Below are 18,574 nucleotides of genomic sequence, written 5' to 3'. Positions count from 1 at the left end.
TGGTGAAACCCAGCTCACTGTCCCAGCGGTTGCTCCCAGAGATGGGAGTAGAGGGGTTAAATCTGAGGGTCCCAAAAACTTCCATACCACAGACCACATCTTAATAGAGAGCATCGCCTGGCCAAGTGCCCTCCCATTCACCATGGCATGGGCTGCTGCCATAAGCAATCAGGTAAGGTTCCGCTGGCATCAGCAGCTGTTGCTTACATGGAAAAGTAAAATGAGGGACATTATTTAATGTATTTTTAGCTGCTTTTAATGTGATGTAGCAGCTGAAAATGCAGAGTAACTGGCACTCTGTGATCAGCCAGCTCTCCTAGAACAGCAGTTCCCTGCAGACCACTGGTACTCCCTGGGCAAGTTTGGGAACTGCAGTTCTAGATCCAAGTGCAGACCATGGTTCCAGATAGGGGTGTTAAATGGTGCATCCCTGAGGATAAAGGGACATTGCTACAACAGCTCTTTATTCCAGGATCAAACACTCAGGGCTTGGTCCATTTGTCTCTTCACTTATATCTTCGTCACATGATTGTACCTGGTGCAGGGTCCTCCCTTGACTTCTCTGTGATTTGGGGTGTCAGGAACTGGCTAATCAGGAGTAGCTTTTTATCAAACAAATGAACTTGACTGACTCATGGCATAGTTGCTGAAGGGAGCCCTGGTGAATGGGTCAGCTGTAGAAATGCACCACCACTGCCCCTCAGCAGGCAGCTGCGGAATGCTCTTGTATTTGCTTAATTCCGTAAGGGCCAATGCAGAAGATGGGTACTTTGTGCAAAGGTCAAAGTAAGAGGCCCACGTTCTGCCTTGGAATGCACCCCTGGAACTCCCATTGACTGCATGGAAGGTTGTGCAGGAGTGTCTGGGAGCAGGATTTGACACACAGCATTTTGCTGTAATGGGAGCGTAGGACACGTACTCCAGCCAGCAAACAAAGAGCCAGCAGCCTGGTGCAGCATGATCTCTGAGCTAGAGAGCAGCAGCCCCTGGGAATGTTGCATCCCCAAATCTAAATTTTTAATGAAGCTCAAATTTGGCCACTGCTGGTTTATGCAAAGGAATAGAGTCTCCATTGGGTAGTCATAGAATCCCATAGCTAGATTTGTACGGACTTATTCCATGATAGGGTAGTCTCTCTATGTGGGGTGGGGATGGCGGGTTAGAGTACCAATCACTGTACTGCATAGACACAAGTAATAGGGGGATGACTATAACTTTCTCCACTGGTCTGCCAGCTGGTTTACTGACACCTGCAATTCATATAGTGTATGCAGAGCTTTGTTGGAAGGTAAATTTCAGATCCCATCTGCCCTTGAATCCTAATTAGGAACACCTACTCTGCAGTCCTTGCCTCATTAGACTCTAGAGACCCACTTCAATTTACCGTGTCTCGCTAAAGATCTTTGGAGTCCGTCTGTGGTGATGCAGTTTAGGGGAGCAGGGTGTAATGGCAGATGTTGCCTTTGTCTGGAGCAACATTATTCCAGCTATAATCACCATCATGGTTATGCAGATGAGAATTTTGTTGGGTTGAAAAATAAAATTCCTTATAGAACATTTTATGACATTGGTCTTAGGTGCCTCCCTTATGAGTCTTTGTGAAATGAGCTGACTTGTGAATATGGCTGTGATGCTCAATGTCTCTCTCTTTCTCTCTCTCTCTCTCTCTCTCTCTCAGGAGAATTGCTGAGTCAGCCTAGACCAGAGGGAGTGACGGAGATCGTCTGCCCCAGGAATGGCAGCGAGCGAGTCAATGTTGCACTGGTTTACCCCCCCACCCCGACAGTCATCAGCCCTTGTTCCAAGTGAGCTCTGAGAGACGCACGGACCCCCAATTTCAGTACACGCCAAAAACCCTACATAAGACAAGCCCTTGCTAAGCATTTTTGAAAACTAGCCACCACAGAGCCCAGGGACTGTTCTAATTATTAGTGGGATGTGGACATCCCATTCTCAGAATAAAGGTACAGTAAAGCAAAATCCTCTGTTTGTTTTGCTGAATGAAGGAAATGTTTGACTAACTGGTGATTTTTCTTTGAGTGCTGGTCTGTGTGCATATTCCATGTGTGGGTACACATGCGCACTGTCTTCCCATGCCCAGAGAATTTAACAAGCAGTGTCCTTTGGCACAGTAGATATCCTCAACTTGGGAGCACGAGGAGATCAGAGGCAGTGCGGGTAGATGCCACCTCAGTTCCTTCTAACCACCACATGTCCTGAGTCGGAATCCAGTGTCTTCTCTTTCTTCAGCTTTTCAGAAAACCTGTAAATAAAATGGTTGGTGAATAATTGTTCTTTTTAGTTTAGTACAGTTATAGTTCTAGAGTAGTTTGTTTCCATGGACCAAGGACTTCTCCCAGAGTCCCATGCATCAAAAACTGCATCTCCCGCCCTAGATCCTTTTCCGTCAGTGACAAATAGCAATGCTGCCTCTACTGTTTGGGTGAGATGCATATTTTGTCGCTTGTTTCCACTGAGAAATCACAAAGCCTTTCAGCTTTGCCTTAGGAATGCTTGATGAAGAAGGCCATGAGGCCCTTCTCTGATCCAGCCAGGGAGACACCCGTGTACTTTGGCCTCAACAAATGAGCAGCGCCCTTATGAGCACATGCTTAGGAGTGGAGTCCTCCAGGGCTTCCCACAAAAGTAAGGGGCACTCATGGGCACAAGGACAGACGCCATAAGTGACTGTCCATAAGAGATGTGCTCCTTCCCTGAGCCCACTGAGGTCAGGCAAACCCTTACATATCCTAAAGAACCAGTTCTGACGGACAAAACAAAAACCCACGACAAAAACAAAAAGACAAACCACACACAACCCAGGCTTGAGGGTAAAGCATGTAGGAAGAAGAATGCACTTGTGTTTCTGGCACTGAAACATAAAGACAGCAATCTGCTGGTCCTGTCCACAACGATCCAGACTCTTTGATACTGACTTACCTCCCCAAAGACCTCATCGTGCCCAGGAATGTACCCGTACTGTTGGTGCCGACCATCTGAACGCCCTGTGCATTGGGACATACTCAGACCTATAACACACCAGAGGATACCTTTTTCCCCTATCCACAGTCTCCCCTCTTCTCTGGCCCAACCCTCCTGAGGACATTACTAGACCAGAAGATGACAGTACATTGTTGTCCCAGGAACCATCTCACTTACAACCATCTGGCAGCATTGGCCTGGTGCTGCCAGCTCTGCCGTTCCAACAGGAGCAATTTTCAGATTCAGATGAATCTGATGAGCTGGCTCTTCCTTCATTCTCTCACCCCCCCCACCCCATCCACCCCCGAGACAGCCAAGCCCAAACAGGCAATCCAGGACTTACAGTTGCTACCTGTATAGTCGTGACTTTCCTAGGGACTGACAGTTTCCCATGCCACAGGGTCCCCCTCAAACAGTTGGCCCCTCTTTCTGGCCTTATTGGGGACTGTAGGATCCTGATAGCAGATGCCTGGGACTCACCCAGGAGACTTTCCACTCTTCTCCTTCTCACCCACAATCAGATTCACTGGTGTATGAGGAGGAAGAGGTTGTCGAACCAGAACTACAGGTGCAGATAGTCCTAATGGGAATCTCCTCTTCCCCATCCCCACTGGACAATCATCAGCAATACCACAACTTGTGTGAAGAGTGGCTAATTGTCTCTAGATACCTCTGGAGGAAACCCAAGGCCCACACCAACTGTTAGACATTCTGTAGCCTCAGGGCCCAAGTAAGGTGGTCCTCCCAGTTAATGAGGCCATATTGGAACTAGTAAGATTGGCACACCCCATTATCCTGTACTCCCACATCTCTGAGGGCCAACAGGCACTTTTTGGTCCCACCAAAGGGAGGCAAATTTTTATTCTCCCACCCTGCTCCAGACTCTGTGGCGGTCCAGGTTGCTACAGAAAGGACTAGGGCACTATACCTAGGGACCATCCCGTCACACAAAGGCTTCAGGAGATCAGACCTCCTGGGGAGAAAGGTCTTCTTTGTGGGCTTGCAATTCCGCATCACCAAAGTACAGCTTCAACAACTACTCTAGGCTGGTGGCCTTTCAGGACAAACTTTCCCCTGGTGACAGAGCCCAATTCCTGTCCTTACTAAAGGAGGGCAAGTTGGTGGCAAAAATGGCTGTTTGGGCTGCAGTTGATGCAGTGGATAGAGCATCAACAAGCTTGGTCACTGGTATTGTGAGGAGGGATTCTTGGTTGCAATCCTCAGGATTTCCCAGGGAAGTGCAGAATACTATCCAAGATCTTCCCTTTGACAAGTTGAACCTCTTCAATGAAAAAATTGATGACTCTCTTTATTCGTCAAAGGACTTGATGTCTGCCCTCTGCTCCTTGGGGATCTGCCCACCAGCCCCAAGAAGGAAGCACTAGAGGCAGACCTATAAATCAAGAGCACCTCCTCCTCCTCCTCCTCATGCTTTTTACTACCAGCATCCTGCTGAGCCTCCATGCAAGCAACAGACGACTGAGAGGCCCTGCTTTTAAGCCCCCTCTACCACCTCAACCATTACCCATTCCCAGCCCACTGCTAGGAACCACTTTTGACATCTTAGTTGAGACCTAAACGCCATCTCTGATGCCACCTACCCTTTTTTCCATCACCTTTTGGGGCCATCTTACTCTTTTCGCCTGGAACTGGGAGCTAATCACGACAGCTGGTTGGGTTTTTGGAGATTATCCATCAGGGATACTCCATAGAGTTCCTCCCCTTCCCTCCGCACAAGCCCCTTTCCGGTCCCTCTTTGGGGACCAGTCTCACTAGATGACCATTCAACAGGAAGTAGAATCCCTGTTATACTGAGGGGAAATAGAACACATCCTGCCTCAGTATCAAGGAAGAAGGTTCTAGTGTCCATATTTCCTAGTCCCTAAAAACACGGAGGGTAGAGACCCAATCTGGATCTTTAGCACTTCAGCATCTTCATTGGAAAGTCAAAATAAAGGATGGTTACGTTGGCATCAGTAGAGGAAAGATGGGTCGTAGCTCTCAAAATGGATGTATATTTTCATATAGATATTCACTCTTGCCACAGGAGGCTTATATAGTTCATGGTGGGTAAGGAACACTTCTAATTCCGGGTCCTCCCGTTTGGACCAGTGGTAGCACCCAGAGTGTTTATGAAAGATTTTTTTCTGTGGTGGCAGCACAGATGAGATGTCAGGGCCATACAGTTTTTCTGTATCTGGATGACTGGCTCCTTTTAGGATCCTCTCGGCGGAAGATCACATCAGCTATTCAATTCCTCATTCAGCTTCTCACAGCACTGGGGGTTTGCGTGAACAGAGAAAAATCCATTTTATCCCTCATGAAGCCGACAAAATTTATTGAACTCTTTCTGCAAGAGCCTTCCTCCCTGTAGAAAGGTTTCAAATGATATGCAACCTGATTTATTTAATTTCCCACAGACCAAATGCTACAGTGAGAATGTGCATTTTGCTGCTAGGCCATGTGGCAGCGTGTTCTAATGTGACACACTTTGCCAGACTTCATCTATGTTGCCTACAGGCCTGGCTCAACTCAGTCTACTCACCCAACAAGGACCACATCAACTCCAGGGTTCCCACCAGGATCATTGCCTCCTTCATTCGATGGTCAAACCCTAAAAAGGTACGCTTCTCTACTCCCTCTCCCTGTGCCACCATCCATGAAAGTGGTGTTGTGGCCATCGCTTTGGCCAGGAGGGTCAACAAATTGGGAGCCCTCATGGCAGATCCTCCCTTTACGGTATTTCAGAAGGACATGGTATTGCTTTGCCTTCACCCTGAATTTCTTCCCAGGCTAGTCTCTGAATTTCACCTTTAACCAGCGTATTCACTTACCTGTCTCTTTTCCCAAACTCCACACTTCTCCCAAAGAGAAGAGACTTCACTCCCTTGATGTCCAGCATTCACTGGCTTTTTACCTGCAAAGAACTAAACCCACCAGAAAGTCACCAAGGCACTCTATCATGATAGCTGAGAGATCCCGAGGTCAAGCTATTGTGATGGGATCCCCAGGGTGCAGTCTGGGACTTCTGGGACCACTGTAGCTCCTGAACTCTCTCCAGCCTGGGCTGTCTCTCATAATGCCCTGCTAGTGACCAACAACAAACCGCTCCAGGAGCTGTCATCACTCAGCACAACAGCATGTGAAGCCCCACACCTAGTTAGATTGCATGAATGCTCCCAGAGCCACTCATGAATCACACAAGGAAAGGCACCACAGCCAAATCCCCCCAGCTCCCAGGACTGTACCCCAGGAATATACCGTCTTGCACTTTGCAAGACGAGCAGTGCACGTTTATTAATTGGTTCACCAATTCATCAACGGAAAGTGGATATACACCAGCCTCTGTCAATCCTGAGCAGATTTGCCACACGCTTTCTACAACCTCACTGGTAAAGGTAAACAGTTAAATTTATTGACTACAAAAGATAGATTTTAAGTGATAGGCAAAAGTCAGATTTTAAGTGATACCAAAAGAAATAAAATAAAAGCATGCAGTCTAAACTCTCAACACTATTAGACTGGGAAACATCTAGATTAAGCAGTTTCCTCACCCCACTGGATATTGCAGTCCTTAATATACAGGTTTGTTCCTTAAACCTGGGCTGATATCCTCTGCTGGAATCTTGTCTTATTCTCAGTGTTTTAGTTGCTTGCAGTGTAGGTGGGGGCAGGAGAAGAGGCCAAACATATGGCCACTCTGTCTGTTTTATACCCTCAGTTCATGTGCTTGGAAAACACAAGTCCAAGCATGACTGGGGGCATTGCTGAGTCTCCAAGCAAGGTTGAACAATTCCCTGGTGTGGCCTCATGCAGGTGAGTCATTGCATAGTAGCTCCCTTGCTGGACAATGGCTGTTGATGGGTTGTTCGACACCCCGCCCGGGTGTTGATTACTTTTCTTGCTGTTGCCTCTGGGGAGCTAATATTTGGCTGATCCTCCAATTTATAGCTTGTATTAGTGACCACTATACAACAGGTTTCAGAGTAACAGCCGTGTTAGTCTGTATTCGCAAAAAGAAAAGGAGTACTTGTGGCACCTTAGAGACTAACCAATTTATTTGAGCGTGAGCTTTCGTGAGCTACAGCTCACTTCATCTGATGAAGTGAGCTGTAGCTCACGAAAGCTCACGCTCAAATAAATTGGTTAGTCTCTAAGGTGCCACAAGTACTCCTTTTCTTTTCACTATACAACACAATTCTCATAACTTCATATGTATTAATGATACACATCTATGGATAGAGAAATGACTTTCAGCAGATCATAACCTTTCCTCTGATACCTTACAAGTCATGCTTTAAATATAAGATCACAATTATATAAAAATGAGGACTATGGGGGTTCCAGGACGCTCCCCCAAGGTGTAGAATGTCACAGTTATATTGTCTCAAAGGATTTCTAGGTGGGTTTCTGGCTGCTTATCAAGTGCTACATTCTAGCTCACATTTCGCCTCCCGGAGGCATAATAGCACACTCCACGAGAGCACAGGCTGCCATGGTAGCATCCCTGCAGGAAGTCTCAATGCAGGACATATGCAGAGCAGCTATCTGGAGTTCCAGAAACACATTTGCTATACATTACACACTAGTCCAGACCTCTCCTACAAATGCAGCAGTGGGATCTGCAGTAGTGCACGCATCTTTGTTGCCGGCTTCCTTGCTTCCACCTCCAGTCTGAGGACTGCTTGCCAATCACCCATGCATGGAATACATGTAGGGACCAGCTCTTGAAGAAGAAATGGAGGTTGCTGACTGTAATGGGAAGTTCTTTGAGATGTGTTGTCCCTCTTTGTATTCCATGACCCGCCCTCCATCCCCTCTGCTTCAGCTCTGGTTAAATTCGCAGGAAGAGGAACTGAGGGGGCATCGACTCGCACTGCCTCTTGTACCCTTGTTCGGGAGCATGAGGAGATCTACTGTGCGTGCGCGGACCAACTGTTGCTGCTTGTTAAAATTTCTGGATTTGGGCACATAGGGCACATGCCTGCCCCATGCATGGAATACAGATAGGAACCACACGTCACTTGATAGAAAGGTCCAGGTTTTAAAATGGTGTCTTTGCTTCTCTGGATGCAGTGGGGCAGAGGTTCCCAAACCTTTTGCTGAGTCCCTCTTCAGAGATTCATGTTTCATGTGTGCCCCCTTGTGGGGAGGGGTGTGCTCTATAACAGTAGCAGACAAAGATGTGCAAAGAATGTCAGCTGGGTATGTGGCCAGCTGTTCTCATCTTGGGTACCAACCTTGGTGTTCTTTCCTGCTTTTAGATCCTCAGTGGTCTTGTTCACCATCTGAAACTAGTTCTGAGCACAGTTTGCCCTTGTTTCCCTGCAATGGACCAACTGTGTTTAAAGCAGCTTGGGAGAGGGGGGAAGCTGTGTTGAGTTGTGTGTTAATGCAGTTTTCAAACACAGCTCTGTCTGTAGACCTTTCATCTCCTGAAGCCCCTGAACCACATCTCCTTTTGTTAGTTTGACACTGTGTTAGATCTCGGAAGCAAATACATTTCTACCCTCAAACTAAACAGTTTGAGATGGAACACAAACACTGTAAGGCTTGTCCCTCAAATATTCAGTCTGCCCTAGGCAGCATCTAACACTCATGCCCCAGTCCATAGTAGCTGTGGTGGTGACTCATTTGCCAGCAAACCTATGACAAAAGAAGCACTGTATGTTCTGAAAAAGAGCCATTTTATTTAGACTGAGTACTCACCATATTTGGCAACTGGAAGAAAACAAAATGTGTATTAATCTGTTCATGATGAACACTATAAGCCATGAAAGACTGCTGCTACGTGACAGTTTCTTTGTCCTTCTCTCCTCCAGATGAATGACAATGCTAGTGCTAAAGGTTTTATATCGGGCGGCGTGTGAAACCGTGGTGTGGCTGAAGGATCTGTAGGGCTACTGTCTCTCTTGGGTTTGGAGTCCTGCCTTTACAGGAAGACCAGACTTTGGAACTCTGAACTATTTGAAGTGGGAACACAGCTAAGTGTGTCTATCCTGAGATACCCTTGAGAACTGAAGTGTACAGCGCAATCTGAGGGTCACTGATGACCAGATGTGATGTGAAACAATAGTCTTGCAGCAATCAGATGGCATCATTAATGGCCGGAGATGAAACACTGGGATTGAAATTCTATTGACCCTTCGATTACCTGCTGTGCACCCATTTGGACCTGTTGATGAATGTAAAAATGTTCTGAGTACTGTTTCATTCAGATGTAACTGAAGAAAAGTCAGCTGAGACTTGCTGTTGTGGAGCTTCCTGGAGTTGCTCCCACACAGGTGAGTGTTTGGGGTTGCATCAGTCACATGTTTCAGTGGGGTTTGACAGCATGCATGTAGCTATCGGATCACTTTAAAAGCAGACCGGTAGAGCAGGCCAGTGGGATCTGGCTCCTCTTCACCGTAGCACTCTATGGCACAAATGTTCCTCCCATAATTTGGTGGAGGGATGGACTGGGGCAGCTTGTTAATAGAGTTTCACATGGTATGAATTCCAGTAACAAAATTACTGTCCCGGGCAGTTAACTGCAGATGCCTTTTTTAACTATGAGGTTGTAAATGTACGTGAACCTAATTCACTCGCGAGTGGATTTCACATATCAAAGGTTGAGATGGAATAAGAGGACAGTTCAGCTCTGGGCTGGCATGTGCTAGGTTATAGTTGACACATGATGCTTGGTCTATAGCAGGTTGAGTTTAGGAGCAACTGAACTGCAGCTGACCAATCAGCTACGTGTTTTAAGTCCCTGACGTGCTGGTGCTGCACAAACCCACACACTGTCTGTACGTATCCTGCTTTCTGTGGCATTTGTAAGAGGAATAGTCTGTGAACCTTGAACTGAAGTTCTTTAAATATCAGCCAGATCTGTTACTTTGAATCCTCTCCTAAATTCGCTATGGTGTAGAGATAGGACGTTATCCTAACCCTTCCCACTCAAACAACACTCACTGGTACGGGGCTAGGGAGATGCCCCTGCCCTTCTCAGTTCCACCTGTTCTCTTACGAGATGAATCCTCCATTCACTACTGGTCCCCACCAAACTCCGAGTGCTGGCTGGACATTCCATCGGAAAGGACTGGTTTGGTGGGTCGGAATGTGCCGCAGGAACAGGCTGATTCCGCCAGCACTTTTGCTGGGCACCAGGCAGGCAGACTGGCCACTGGGGCTCCCTTGTTCTCCGCAGCTCACCTGGTGGGCTTCCCAGACTGTCAGCTCCTTCGGCTACCGCAGAGCAGGTGATTCCAGGGAGCACATTTTGTTTTGGAAACACTGAAGTGGTGCCACTGAGGGAATGTGTCAGTATTTCCAAAGCAAAAAATTTAGGAATTTCATCCCCACAAAAAAATTCAAGTTTTGTGGCTTTTTGTCCTGATTCGGGATGACTCTTTCCCTCAAACTCAATTTTTTTGCAGAACAGAAATCCCATCTCCTGGCTGGCATTACAGAACTGCTTTTATGAGTATCAGTGTTCACTGGCTCTAAGCCCAACCTCATTACATGACTGGGTGCAGCTGAGTTAATATCTATAGTGTCCTTCTAAGAGACAAGCACCCTTCTCCCTCACCTCCAAGTCATGTCTGTGCCCCATGCAGGCTCAGTTCATATTGATGCCACACCCCGTTGCAGTGAATGCAATGTGCTACTCCACACCCCCATCCAGTGAATACTGGCGATCCGCTCCTCCACACTGCTAACATTGGCTGCCTTCTCCCAGTGAATGCTGATTTCCCCTGTCTTCCCTGTCCCTGCAAGGACTGGAGCTGCCAGGAGACTGGCTAGGGGTGGCAGGAGTATGGAGGAAGCTGCTGGGCAATACATTGTTCATGGATGGCAGGGGGCAATAGCATCTCTGAAAAAGGCAGCACTCTTTCTTCCCTCCCAGTTCTCTCCTTGCTTCTAGGAGGGGAGGGCAGAGCTGAAGCATGAGCCACCTTGTCCCATCCAGGGGAAGCCAAGTCAGTGGGGGTGGGACACAACTCCAGGGCAGAAGAAGATTTTAGTTGGTTAGGTCTCTCTCTGTATGTGCTGGACCCTTAAAGAAAAGGAGGACTTGTGGAACCTTAGAGACTAACAAATTTATCTGAGCATAAGCTTTCGTGAGCTACAGCTCACTTCATTGGATGCATTCAGTGGAAAATACAGTGGGGAGATTTATATACACAGAGAACATGAAACAATCACTCCTTTTCTTTTTGCGAATACAGACTAACACGGCTGCTACTCTGAGATCCTTAAAGGGTCATCCCAGGGGGTGGGGTAGACTGACCACTAGGTGCTACTACCCCATCTTACATGGGCTAACATAGGGGAGAACACCACCACAGCCGGCTTAATATGACTGACTCCACTCCCTCCAAAGGGCCCTGTCAGTCACCTTTTAAAGCAGACAACTCTTGGGCTTCTTACTGCTCCTCTCCTCCTCCTCAGCGTGCAGATGTGTTGAGAAAAGCAACTGCAAAAGCGCCACTTATTGGTCAGACACGTCCCCAGATTTCAGTGGCAAATGAGTGCTTTACCTCTGGGTGAGTGAGATGGGTTCTCTTCCAGCTTGTGCATCACACACACTGGTCTAACCCTTCCGATTGCGGGTCTCTGGTGCTGACGATGGTTTACCAGGCAGAGTGCGTGGCTTTCGCTCCCCTGCAGGGCTGGCGGTTGGCTACCCACCACAGTGCTCAGACGCTGGGCATTTGGGGCAGACACATCGAAGCACAGTGAACGGGAAGCCCCACAATGCCATTTTCAGTCACTGATCAGAGCAGAACTACGCCCTTCCTGAGAACCCTTCCGGATGTGTCTCGCACATGGTGGTCTGAGCTGCAGGCATGCTGCCGTTGCCCATGGCTGATAAATACCCAATGCGCCAGCTAGTATAAAGTTTCCTCTGCCCACATACTGCCTGGGTGCTCTGGTCGTGCGCTGAGCATCAGGAGAGGTGATATCCAGAGCGCAGTTGTAGCATCTCCTGGCCGGTGGAGCAGGGTATCGCAGCCATTGGAGCTGTGTAAACGCTACAGATCTGTGCCCTCACCCCCCTGCTGCTGGAGCCTGTGGAGCCAGCCTGGAGACCCTTTCTGGTTTGTAGGGCATGTGTAGGAATCCCTATTAGGCTGCACTGCCAGTGGCTCCCAGTGTAGCCACTGTGTGGGATTTAACTGGTGTGGCGTTCCTTACATTAGCCCCTGTGCTGCTGTCCGATTTTCCCCATGGAGTAGGTTCCTCAGCAAATCATGCTGGGGGAGGGAGGTGGGGAGAGACAGAAGTCTTTCAGAAGCTGCGAGCATTGCTCTTTGGCACTAGAGTCAGGTCGTCTTATGTGAACTGGTCTGCTTGGCTCACCTATTCGGTTGCATGTGCCCAAACCCAGTTTAGTGTCTAGTAACATTACCCTTTACTGATCCCACTGTGGTAACTATGCTGATCTGATTGGTAGAAGATGATGCCGGGACAGGAAAGCTAATAGCAAAGCTAAAATGTGTGTTCGCTAGGAGGATGGGCTGCCTGGCGAAGTCTAAAGAGCAGGAGGAATCCTTTCCTGCTCAGAGATCCCCTGCAATTCTACATTTCCCCCACAAAGACCTGTTCAGACTCCTCCAAGTGCTGGTTTGGTTAATCTGTTGGGAACTGCCTCTCTCTGAATGTGGTTTCCTTATGTGTTCGTAGGAGGCAGACTCTAACAGAGTTCCCATCAGCCTCCTGCAGGGACTGCACAGAAGACTGGATGAATTCAGTCCCCGTAGTGTGCCTGAGTATTGTGTCTGACAGGGACAGCTAGGGATCAGCTGGATATTGACTGGAAGCTCTTAAAATTCACTGAGGCTTTCTGGAAAGGAAAAAACACTGTTGCCTTGTGATGAGACCTAGATGCTTTTGAAAGCTCTTCTCCCCGTTCCTCTGGGTGTGCTGCCGGATATGACACTTTGCTACCCAGAGCAAAGTGCTGGCTCCTGTTCCTGGTGGGCCACTAAGGGGCGGTCCGGCCTGCGGGGGCTGCAACTGCCATCTTACAGCTGAAGAGTCCTACACTGTGTGTGCTGGGCTCTGGCCATCCATTGCCAACGGGTGAGGTGGAAAAAGGAAGTAGCAGTTTCTCACTAGGCAGGACGCACAGCTCCACTAGTGTAATGGAGTCCTAGGAGCTATCTTGGGAGGGGAGGGGCCGGGGCCGATTCACCCTGCCCTGCCTTTGGTGCAGCCACTTACAGCAATGCAGAGCAGGTGTGAAATGCCGCCAGCTTAGGAAAGTGGGGAGAATCAGGCCTTCACACTCCCTTTGTCACTGCTAAGAGAGGGCTGGCTGCTGCGCGAACCCTCCTGCATTCTAACCCCAGACAAATGCATGGTGTCCTCCTGAAAACTTTGCTCAGCAAGAGCCTGTCCTGTAAACAAGGAACCGGACTTGATCATTGAAGTCCCTGACAGAATTACTGCCTGGCTGGGAACTGGAGCTCCCTTGGGGTCTGCACTGCCAGTCGTGTGTCCCTACTCGGCAAACCGCACAGTGGCCTGAAAGCTGCCAGGCTGGGCTTGTCCTCGGGAGCTGGGCTGGAAAAGTGCACACTCCCCGTTCTCGGGCACCTTTGGAACCAGATCTGTTGGTGTGGGCACACGTGGCAGGAGTGTCAGACTGACCAGCTGCTGTGGAGCACTCACATGTGCAGTCGCTGCTCCACAGAGGGAGCCACGGAGTGCAGTCACGTTGTGTAGCGAGCTGGTAACAGCCTGAAGAAGAGCAGTCTACCAGGGCTATTCAGCCACAGACTTGAGCTCAGGGCTTGGAGGAGCCCATGGCTCCCTTTGCCAAGTGCCTTCAGCTTCTGCAGACCATAAGGGTCTGCTTCCTGCTCATGAGGGCTGTACCCCTGTGGTTCCTAAGGGAAACTCGCAGCAACGTTCTGTGCGGGGCGTGGTGCAGAACTGCCTTCCTGAAGCTGTGAGCAGCAGTAACATCACCGAGAATAGGGGCAGTCTCACTCTGCTGCTTGGCAAAGCTGTGAGTAGCATCAAAGACAGACCTGCGAGCTGTGTTGGGGAAGCAGAGTGACAGCGGACTCCTCGCCTGCATTGTCAGCTGTCAGGTCCCTGGGTGGGACAGGAGGGGAGAGAGAGCTTGGCTTGTGAGTTCAATCCTTGAGGGGCCATTTAGGGATCGGGGGCAAAAATTAGGGATTGGTCCTGCTTTGAGCAGGAGGTTGGACTAGATGACCTCCGGAGGTCCCTTCCAACCCTGATATTCTATGATTGAAGCAGAGGGGTTTATCTAGCACTTAGAGGAGAGGAAAGTGATCAGGAACAGTCAGCATGGATTCACCAAGGGCAAGTCATGCCTGACTAATCTAATTGTCTTCTATGACGAGATAACTGGCTCTGTGGATGTGGGGAAAGCAGTGGATGTGTTGTTGCTTGACTTTAACAAAGCTTTTGACACGGTCTCCCACGGTATTCTTGCCAGCAAGTTAAAGTAGTATGGGATGGATGAGTGGACTATAAGGTGGATAGAAAGTTGGCTAGATTGTTGGGCTCAACGGGTAGTGATCAGTGGCTCCATGTCTAGTTGGCAGCCGGTATGAAGTGGAGTGCCCCAAGGGTCGGTCCTGGGGCTGGTTTTGTTCGATATCTTCATAAATGATCTGGAGGATGGTGTGGATTGCACCCTCAGCAAGTTTGCAGATGACACTAAACTGGGAGGAGAGGTAGATATGCTGGAGGGTAGGGATAGGATACAGAGGGCCCTAGACAAATTAGAGGATTGGGCCAAAAGAAATCTGATGAGGTTCAACAAGGACAAGTGCAGAGTCCTGCACTTAAGACGGAAGAATCTCATGCACCGCTACAGACTAGGGACCGAGTGGCTAGGCAGCAGTTCTGCAGAAAAGGACCGAGAGGTTACAGTGGACGAGAAGTTGGATATGAGTCAACAGTGTGCCCTTGTTGACAAGAAGGCCAATGGCATTTTGGGATGTATAAGTAGGGGCATTGCCAGCAGATCGAGGGACGTGATCGTTCCCCTCTATTTGACATTGGTAAAGCCTCATCTGGAGTACTGTGTCCAGTTTTGGGCCCCACACTACAAGAAGGATGTGGAAAAATTAGAAAGAGTCCAGCGGAGGGCAACAAACATGTTTAGGGGACTGGAACACATGACTTATGAGGAGAGGCTGAGGGAACTGGGATTGTTTAGTCTGCGGAAGAGAAGAATGAGGGGGGATTTGATAGCTGCTTTCAACTACCTGAAAGGGGGTTCCAAAGAGGATGGATCTAGACTGTTCTCAGTGGTAGCTGATGAGAGAACAAGGAGTAATGGTCTCAAGTTGCAGTGGGGGAGGTTTAGGTTGGATATTAGGAAAAACTTTTCACTATGAGGGTGGTGAAACACTGGAATGCGTTACCTAGGGAGGTGGTAGAATCTCCTTCCTTAGAAGTCTTTAAGGTCAGGCTTGAGAAAGCCCTGGCTGGGATGATTTAGTTGGGGATTGGTCCTGCTTTGAGCAGGGGGTTGGACTAGATGACCTTCTGAGGTCCCTTCCAACCCTGATATTCTATGATTCTATGATCTAGAACCCACCGAAGGCTGACCCCAAAGACCCCTGCACAGGCTCCAGGAACAGGATCATAGTGGGGTTGAGGGGACCCTTCCCCACAGCTCTGGGGAGGGATTGGCTTCCCACCTGGATGTTTCCTGTGGAGAAGGATGCGGGGCGGGGGAACGGGGACTTGGTAGGAAGAGAAGAGAACAAACATAATAGGAGCTGGGGAATGAGTCCAGGAGCTGGGAATGGACGATGGGATGGATCACTTGATGATTAGCTGTTCTGTTCATTCCCTTTGAGGCACCTGGCATTGGCCACTGTAGGAAGACAGGACACTGGGCTAGATGGACCTTTTGGTCTGACCCAGTATGGCCGTCCTGTTCTAGGACAGGGAACCACTCTGCATAGCTCAGAGTCTGCCCTAAAACCGAGTGCTCTGTCTCCCTTGTGCTAACTGTGGTGCTTTCCATGGTTTTGTTTTGGAGCATTTTAGGCTCATCCTGGCCTATCAAACAACAAAGATCAGTTGGGGTCGGTGACCCCTGAAATAACCGGATACCAGAAAGAGCAGTTCAGCACTACTGAGATGTGGACTTGCTGTGAGAGCCGGGAAGGGGTTGTCACTAGGAAGCTACTTGGAGAAGAAAAATGTAGGCTGACCTCGACCCTCCATGTCTGATCAAATAGTCAGTGAGCCACCTGGGCGCTGGAGGCCACTGCACTGCTCAGCACGAATGTAAAATGCACTGATCGTGTGCGTGGCCAGGGGAGTGCTGGTCTGCTGAGCAGCTCCAGCCAGCTTGATTGAAGAGGTTTTTTTATAGTAATAAAAATGATTTCTCTGTAGCATCTAAAGTGCTGATCCAGAAGGTAAAGCTGCTACGCTACACTCCTCAAGCTGCAGTTTAAACATGTCTGTGCTGTGGAAGGTAATCGGTATGTTGTGATTTTTCCACTGAAGTCCAGAAACCTCGGTTGCAAGGGCTTCCTGAGGTGCTCCCGCACAGACAACGGCTGAGTCAGCATGCCGTGGCAGCACCCCACATTGAGTTACTCCTGTGGGACTTCTGTGCCAAAAAAAATAAAAATTCTGCACACTATTTTAAAATTCTCAAAAATCTGCAAACAGTATTTGTCAGAATAACGCAATGTCATCACACTATTTTCAGTTCTTTGCTGACAAGTATTTTGAAATAAATTACCAAAATAATTGAAAATGATGTGATTATATTGACAAATAAAATATGCAGAATTTTGCAGAATCTTAAAACCTGTAATTTTTGGCACACTTTTTAAATTTTGGTTTGGAATTCCCTCAAGAGTGCCAGGTTTTATGTGGAGCAATCAGGGTGTGGGGGAGGGGATCTGGATGCACAGGGGTGCAGGGGGAATGGAACTCTGCAGGGGAGTCCAGGTGAAGCTAGTTAGGGCTCAGCAGGGGGGTCTGGGTGTGGGGGGCTCCCAATGCATGGGGTGAGTCTCTGGAGGGTGGGGATTTGGGTGTGGAGAGGTCTGGGTACAGGAGGCTCCTGATGCAGGGGTAAGGCTCAGCATGGTGGGAATTCGGTTGGAGGCTGCAAGGGGCTCCCAATGCAGGGAGGCCTCATGGGGGGGTTCTGGGTGTGGGGAGGGGGCTCTAGATGCATGGGGGTTGGGTGGATAGGGGGAGAAGCTCCCTGTACAGGGACTGCTCCCCCCTGGCTGAGGAGTGATGGGGCCAGGAAATGGTGGGAGAATCACTGTATGGGGAGTTGCTCCCCCTGTCTGGCCAACGCCCATGCATCTGGACTCTTCCCCCCAGCTGACTTGTGTCTCCCGTGGCTGCTCCAGGTTCCCGAACCGATGTGTCTGCACTGCCAGGGAGGGGTGAGTGAGTGTCACGGAGTCACCGGGTCAATGCTCTGGAATGACTCCATATGAAGCCATTCTGGACTCTGTGGGAGCCTCCTCTCTCTGAGCATATTGTCACCAGGGCAAGAAGCTTCCACAGCTTCAACCTTTCTGGGTCTGACCTTGGAGCATTCAGCATCCCCTTCCTCCCGGTGCACTTCCCATAGTGCGTCCACCCAGCTGGGGCTCCTGGGGAAGACAGAGGGCCCTGCACGCCAACTGTGCAGTCAGACGTGACTCTCAGCCAGCCGGTAAAACAGAAGGTTTATTAGTTGACAGAAACACAGCGTAGAACAGAACTTGTTAGCACAGAAATCAGTGACTTTCATTCAAGTTCATCTTGGGGGTGGAGAGCCCAGAGCTAAGGCTCTGGCCCTCCCCCAAGTCACCTGAGATTGACTTGCTTCCAGCTGCTTGGCCACTGCCCTGCCTGTTGCTCCTCCTCCGGTCTTTGTCTTGCTTTCCAGGCCAAGAGTCACTGGTCACATCCCCCTCCTAGGTCTCAAGTTTATGAAGGGGACGGCCATGGCATCCATGCAGGCAGCTGGAGCAGCCACCGCATAATTCACACACCCTTATTCCCACCACCTAGACATTGGTGCAGTACATGGGGAAACTGAGGCACACACAGCCTTCATGCAAAACAGTAAGACTCACATCGGCTCACATACAACATAAGAAGGAAAAATCCCTGCTTCGTCACAGTGAGCACTGGGAAAGCTTCTCTTTGCTTCCCCACAGAAACCATTTTTCTGCAAGGAAGCGAAGAGAATCAGTGGGGGGACATATTTCTGTGCATGCGCAGTGGCGCAGGATCCCCCCTGGAGTATTGAGTGCCCCTGTGGCTGAGAGCTCGAGACATGTTACAGAGCCACGAAGCACACAGTGAAATGGGAAGGCCTTGCCTCCTTTTCAGGAATAGTTTGGTGTTTTGTTCCCCTGAACTTTGCCACGGCTGGTGCTGGTCAGGTTTGGATGAATACTGAGTCCTCAGCTTCTCTGGAAGTCCCATACTTAAACCTGAGCTTGAGCTGCAAAGACCTGTGCACCCACAAGTCGGGAACACAGGCACTCACAGATGGAGCTTTGGATTGGACCAATCTCTAGTCATGACCAGTCGAAGCCCTACAAGCCAGTCAGTGGGCAATGTGTAGCTGGCTTCTTTT

General features: G+C 49.2%; 1 protein-coding gene across 6 annotated transcripts in view; it reads left to right on the top strand.

The window, feature by feature from the left end:
- MFHAS1 (multifunctional ROCO family signaling regulator 1) overlaps positions 1-18,574 on the top strand; it is a 136,114-nt gene that overhangs the window by 98,240 nt on the left and 19,300 nt on the right. For 3 of the 6 annotated variants that reach the window (XM_073340180.1, XM_073340179.1, XM_073340178.1), the window contains exons 2-4: positions 1,679-1,805; positions 5,503-5,604; positions 8,805-9,266. In XM_073340180.1, the coding sequence (XP_073196281.1) occupies positions 1,679-1,805; positions 5,503-5,604; positions 8,805-8,808 (233 nt within the window). In that variant the 3' untranslated portion in view covers positions 8,809-9,266. Of the gene's footprint in view, positions 1-1,678; positions 1,965-5,502; positions 5,605-8,804; positions 9,267-18,574 lie in introns of those variants that run through there. The other 3 variants (XM_073340183.1, XM_073340181.1, XM_073340185.1) reach the window with 3 other exon arrangements.

Source organism: Lepidochelys kempii, chromosome 4 (genome assembly GCF_965140265.1).
Source record: "Lepidochelys kempii isolate rLepKem1 chromosome 4, rLepKem1.hap2, whole genome shotgun sequence".
Lineage (NCBI taxonomy): Eukaryota > Metazoa > Chordata > Testudines > Cheloniidae > Lepidochelys > Lepidochelys kempii.
Note: the sequence above shows the minus strand (reverse complement) of the source record. Positions and strands in the feature narration are given on the sequence as shown.